Genomic DNA, 6,496 nt, shown 5'->3' with positions numbered 1-6,496 from the left:
CCTCCAAAATTCAGAGAATTATGAAGAAAATTCTTTATTAAATGGTGGCTTAGCTTTTCCATCCAAAATGTTAGCCCACCAGCCGTGCAAGTATGAATTTCTCAACACCCTCATTTATGTCAACCTAAAAAACAATCAACATTTCTGACGCAAAAATCAAAACTTTTGGTTGAGTTGGCTCAATACCAAACTATTCAAGATATGGACAAAATTATTATAGCCATTGGATCTTCCTCGTCTAAAAAAGCAAATTCGGACAACATCAAGTCATCAAGTGATGAAGATGAAGATGACTATTATGCAATGTTCCATAATCAATTATGATTTCAATAAAAGAAATGACAATGACTCAGCACCAGCTTTATCACGTGTTCAATACTCTCAGTGGATATCAAGATTTTCAAGATTCCCCTTATCAACAAGATCATTTTGTCAACCAATATCAAGACAAGTTCTTAGGTATTCAAGACAACTCATCAACTTATCAACTATTTTATATTTTATTATGTATTATAATAATGAAAACGGATTCAAATGTATTTGAAATCCGCTCCTTTGTAGTATAAATATATATCCCTTAGAATGCAAGAATGAGAGAGCAAAAATTTATAGTGTCATTTGAAAAATACTTTGTAAAATCATCAAGCAATAAACGTTTCTTCATCAAATTCCTACTTGTAAGGTATCATTCATTATTTCTTTTATTTTCACATTATTTTATTTCATTTCCCATTTATTATTACAACAACATTTACTATTCATTTTCAATACATTTCTTTTATTACATCTTTCAATTTTTTAAGATCCTGCCTTATATGGTATCAGAGCCAGACGTCAATAGAATTGAGGAATTAAGAATAAAAAATTAACGCCATTACTGTAGTTACTGTGAAAAGAAAAGAAATAATGAATAATAACTTACAAGTAGAAATTTGATGAAGTAACGATTATTGCTTGATAAATTTTACAAAGTATTTGTCAAAGGACAATTTTTTGCTCTCTCACTTATTGTTCTCCCATTTTTGCATTCTACTCTTTCATTCTAATTGAGAGAGCATATAAGGTAGTTACTGTAATCCTACGGATTAGTAAAAAGTAACATTTCTTCAACATTTTCTTTAGTTATCATTATTGTGTCTTCTGTTGTTTTAATAGAGTAATCTGACATAAATTCAAAACTACCTATTTGATATATTGTGTCTTTCCTAACAGGTGGTATTACTCTCTCTCTCTCTCTCTCTATTATATATATATATATATATATATAATCAACAACAAAACACTTATTGGTTAATATTTTTTCTTCATGAGAATTATCTAATCTTTGTTTAAATATCCCACCATAACCTATATCAGAGGCATCAATTTCTATAATAGGGTAGGCTGATGGATCCAGTATATTAAGGCAAGGAAGGAATTTAATTTCTCTAACTATTTGGGTATGAGACTTGGACCAAGCGGGAGGATTTTTCCTAAGGCTTTGATATAATGGTTCACATAGTTTTCTAAGGTCTTGGAAAAAATCTACTACATAATTTAGATATCCTAAAAATCTTTGTAATTGAGTTTTATCTCTTAATTCATCAGGAAAATTATTTGCAAATTCTATTGATCTATCAATTGGTTTAATAGCTCATTTATAAATTTCATGACCTAAAAATCTAATTTTTGTGACTGAAACAACTAATCCATTTCTTTTAATAATCTCTTCAAATATTTTTAAATGTTGATCTATTGATTCTGAATAAACTAAGACATCATCAATATATACTATCCTAAAGTGTATATAAGGATTAAATATATCATTCATAATGTTTTGAAATTCTGAAGGTGCATTTTTTAATCTGAAAGACATAACGTTCCACTCATATTGACCAAAAGGAACATTAAATGTCATTTTGTATCTATCTAATTCATCTATTTGGACTTGCCAAAATCCTAATCTCATATCAAAATTTGAAAATATTGTGGCATTATATAATCTATTAATTAATTTTTTTTTATTTTTTATTTTTGTTGGGAATTGGATAACTAATCCATTGTAATACCTTGTTTAATGATTTATAATTAATTACTAATCTTGAGACTCCTCTTTCTTTTTCTGCTGCGTTGTTGACATAAAAGGCAGAACAGTTCCGTAGTAATTCCTTTATTATTTATTGTAAAAGGATAAATTTGAGTAATAAATGAGATACTTAATATAACATTTTGATCTAAATCTTTTGCTAGAATAAAAGTAATTTTAATACAAAAGTTTTATATACATACATATGTATTAGATAATTTATAATTAATGTTTAATTGTTGACCATTAGCTCCATGTAACTTTCTTTTGTTTTTTCATACTATTTTGTTGAAATTAATCTTTCTCTCATACAATTTTGAACAGCTCCTATGTCTACTAAGGCTCTAGTGATAATTTCTAGTTCATTATTAATATTAATCCTAATATAAAATGTCATTTTTTAAATTGAATTATAGAGAATTCATTAATAAATAATTCTTCAACAATTTTTAATTCTGATTTTGAGGTTGATGGTTATCTTATAATTTCTTTAAAGGCTTTTAAGCATAATAAATCTGTCTTAATTTCAAAATTATCTTTCAATATAAAGAATTCCATTAGCTTTCTGAAAATAGTTTTGAGAAAGAAATTCAAAGTAATTATTTTTACTGTGAATTTAACTAATTTTTAATGAATGGAAATTGTGAAGTTACGATAACATTCAATATTTATAGAATGAGGCTTGGGCCTTCGGATTAACAATGGTGTACGTGATCAAACCCATTTAATGTTACACGTGCTGTGAAAGTATTGGCTACCATTAATGGGTTCTTTAAGCACCCAGTTATGTAAAAACATAAAAATAAAATAATGCTATATATCCCAAAGCAGTAATGTAATATTGTCTAAACTCTAAAGTATATATGGATCATGTGATTAAAGGGCTTACAATGTGTTTACAAGTACCAAATTTATGGAAATTAAAGAAAAACAAATTTATACAAATTAAAGATAACTACTGTATATTATTATCTTGTTTGATGTAATATTTAAAAATTTATTATGACAAAAAATAAAATAAAATTAAAATGACACTAAAAATACATAATGCATAAGAGTTATGTCAAAAATTAAATTATATAAAATTAATAGGGAATCTTAAAGTATAATTTTTCATTTTTTATAAACAATTTTAAAGTATCAAATTTATGAAAATTAAAAGAAAAACAAATGTATATAAATTAAAGATAAATATATTCTTATCTTGTTTGATGTAATATTTAAAAATTTATTATGAAAAAACAAAAAAAAAATTAAAATAACACTAAAAATACATAATGCATAAGAGCTTTAGATAAAAATAAATAATGCATAACACTGAAAATTGAAACTATATAAAATTAATAGGGGTATTATTGACAAAAGAAAATTATTATCGATTAAATTGTTTTTGGATTTAGATAAAAACCAAGTATTTTAGTTTTTTTACTTATATCTTATAAATATGCATAATCTAAAAAGACAAAAAACCCTAAAACATCTTAATCTACTAAAACTAGTTACATTAAGACTTCAGATCAAAAAAACAAACACGCCCTTAAATTCATGTGCAAAGAGTACTGTCCTAATGGGGTGAAAGGTCCATCTTGCAAATAAGACAAATCTGGTCTTTTCATAATGAGTTTTACATAAATTTTAAGAATATCTCTTGATATTATAATACAATTTAATTTATATATTTTTTCTATAATTAATAAAAAGGTTTATAATAAATTTTGAAAATTATATTTAAAATGAATCAACAAATCGCCTAAATTTACTCATATTTTAGTGGTAAAAAAGGGTAAATTTAAAAAATCAATTTGAAATTTACCCTTTTTTAATGTACTAGAAACATTAACAACATAAAAATGCGACATTTTAGGATAATTTCGGTATTATAAGAGTTTAGGAGGGTAAAACCGTCTTAAAAATAAACAAAACCCTAGCGAGACTGAAGCAAATGAATCGTATATAAAGCACTTTAAAAACCCTAATTCAACTTCTCAGCTGGCCATTCGCTTCTGCTTCCTGGACGCCGAAGAGCTTCTCTTCTCCTCTCTTCCTCATCATTCTCTGCGCGTCCAAAATGGTAAACTTGTCATATCAATCTCCTTTACACACTTATGTATCCAGGGTAGTTTCGTTTTGATCTAAAGTGGGTTACTTAGATTGCGTTTTACTTGGATTGCGTTTTGTTATTGAAGCAATAATTTTTCTTTTTATTTTAAAGCTTGTTTTGGCATCTGGGTTTTCTTTTAGGTTTTTAACTGAATATCGTCAAACTATGTTGTTAGTGTTATTAGCTTTAATAAATTGTTGATTTTTGGGTAATTGGATTTGCGTATTATTTGTGTAGTTATGAATTCTTTTGCTTGTTTTGGCATCTGGGTTTCGGTTTTTTTGACTGAATATCATCTAAGTATGTTGGAACTGTGATTAGCTTGAATATGTTGTTGATATTCAAGTTTTCTTCTTTGTGTGTAATTGAAGTCTCTGGTGGCGAACGAGGATTTCCAGCACATTTTGCGTGTGCTGAACACAAATGTAGATGGGAAACAGAAGATTATGTTTGCACTTACCTCAATTAAGGGTATTGGAAGGCGATTTGCTAACATCGTCTGCAAGAAGGCTGATGTTGACATGAACAAGAGGTATGCTTTCTTCTCTTTTTGTTGTATTATATGTCTCTTTTATATTCTTTTTTTGTTAAATCTGGTAATGTTGGTGTTATTATGTCACTTTGGCTCGATTCAATTGGATCTTTTTGTTTTCATTTGTTTTAATCTGCCATCTTGAGAAATGAGATTCAACCATTAAAATTTTCTTTTTAATTTTATTGTCTCTTCTTTTCGGATAGTTGCTTTTTCTGCAATTTTTTTTTTTCTCTCCAACCTTATCTTACGCATGAAAGTCCCATGTTTTCTTGACAAAGTTCAATTATGAGAGAATTAATTAGATGATGTTCTTTCTTGGCATGAGTTGTAGGAATTGACATGTTTTTCTATTTCAAATTTTTATATATCACATTAGTTTTAGTTGGGAGTAATAATTTGTTGCACTGTTGTATAGTTCATTGCAATAATTGGTCTGTGGTTGGTTTTCTTTCTGGGTTGGGGCAATCTTTCATGTTGGATTTATTTTTTTATAAAGATATTTATTGTCTTCTTAAATTTGTTTTTTAAACAAAACACAACCAGTTGCAGTTTACTATCATATTCAATTTATTGAAATACATCTAAATTTGATTTACTATCATTGTTATTAGGGCTGGTGAACTGACTGCTGCTGAGCTGGACAATCTCATGGTCATTGTTGCAAATCCCCGCCAGTTTAAAATCCCAGACTGGTTTTTGAATAGACAAAAGGATTACAAGGATGGAAAGTATTCTCAGGTGGTATCAAACGCACTGGACATGAAGTTGAGAGATGATTTGGAACGTCTGAAGAAGATCAGGTAATCTCTAATTTGCCATGTACTGTAGGATGATTTGATTGAGGGGTCTGCTTCATTTATGCACAAATAATTTGAAACGTATTTAGCACTATCCCTATAATAGGAATTAGGTTATAAAATGCCTTCTATATAATAGCAGCTATACACTTTAGACAGTATAATTGTTCATCAATGTACACATATACGCACGTGTGCATTATCCAATGGAACTTCTGTCACATAATAATTTGCCAAATGTAATGCAGGAACCATCGTGGTCTGAGGCACTACTGGGGCCTCCGTGTCCGTGGGCAGCACACCAAGACAACTGGTCGCCGTGGAAAGACTGTTGGTGTCTCCAAAAAGCGTTGAGCTTCTCCATATTGTTGTTTTGAACAATTATATATATGGTCAGTCAAGAGTTTGGTCTGTGTTTCAGGGAATGTTTGCTTAAGACAGTGTTAGATTTGATTTTCTTACTTCGGATGAGTTTTTAATCATGTGAACTGTTTTGCCTTTATTCATCAGTCTCAAATCGTTACATTTTTGCTGTCCAACTGGTTGCAACTTATATTCCAGATGTGATCCTTATATCTATGATTTCCATTACCAATTTTATGTGCTAGAATCCTGGATTGTTTAAGCAACTTTTCAATTACTAGTGTTGGCATAATCACTACTTACAAGTTTATAAGATCTAGAGCTGAGTTGCTTCTGGTGACAGAGTAAGCATTAAAACCAATGTTTAAAGCCTAGCCTGGTCGGTTTAATCGGGACTCGGAAGCTTCAATGGGTCGGTTTATATTTTTCCTATTCACCTAAAACCTTAGGATTTGGGAGGATGATCGGCGAACAATTGACGGTCGGGATGTTGGGGCTTTTGAAGAGAAAGTGTCGGTGAATGCAATAGTTGTGACTGCGTTGATTGCTGGTGAGTAAATCGATCGAAAATCGAACAAACGTGGCAGCGGCAACAATCGGCTTTTGTCGACGATTGGTGAGGCTAACGGGGGTGG

General features: G+C 29.5%; 1 protein-coding gene across 1 annotated transcript; it reads left to right on the top strand.

Annotated features, from left to right (window-relative positions):
• Positions 1–4,001: 4,001 nt before the first annotated feature.
• On the top strand, positions 4,002–6,004 carry LOC116116298 (40S ribosomal protein S18-like). The gene is made up of 4 exons (XM_031402422.1): positions 4,002–4,136; positions 4,538–4,698; positions 5,313–5,501; positions 5,747–6,004. The coding sequence occupies exons 1-4, from the start codon at positions 4,134–4,136 to the stop codon at positions 5,850–5,852; spliced, it is 459 nt and encodes a 152-aa protein (XP_031258282.1). The 5' UTR covers positions 4,002–4,133; the 3' UTR covers positions 5,853–6,004.
• Positions 6,005–6,496: the final 492 nt, after the last annotated feature.

The sequence above is a fragment of the Pistacia vera genome, unplaced genomic scaffold (assembly GCF_008641045.1).
Source record: "Pistacia vera cultivar Batoury unplaced genomic scaffold, PisVer_v2 Contig1015, whole genome shotgun sequence".
In the NCBI taxonomy this organism is placed as follows: domain Eukaryota; kingdom Viridiplantae; phylum Streptophyta; class Magnoliopsida; order Sapindales; family Anacardiaceae; genus Pistacia; species Pistacia vera.
Note: the sequence above shows the minus strand (reverse complement) of the source record. Positions and strands in the feature narration are given on the sequence as shown.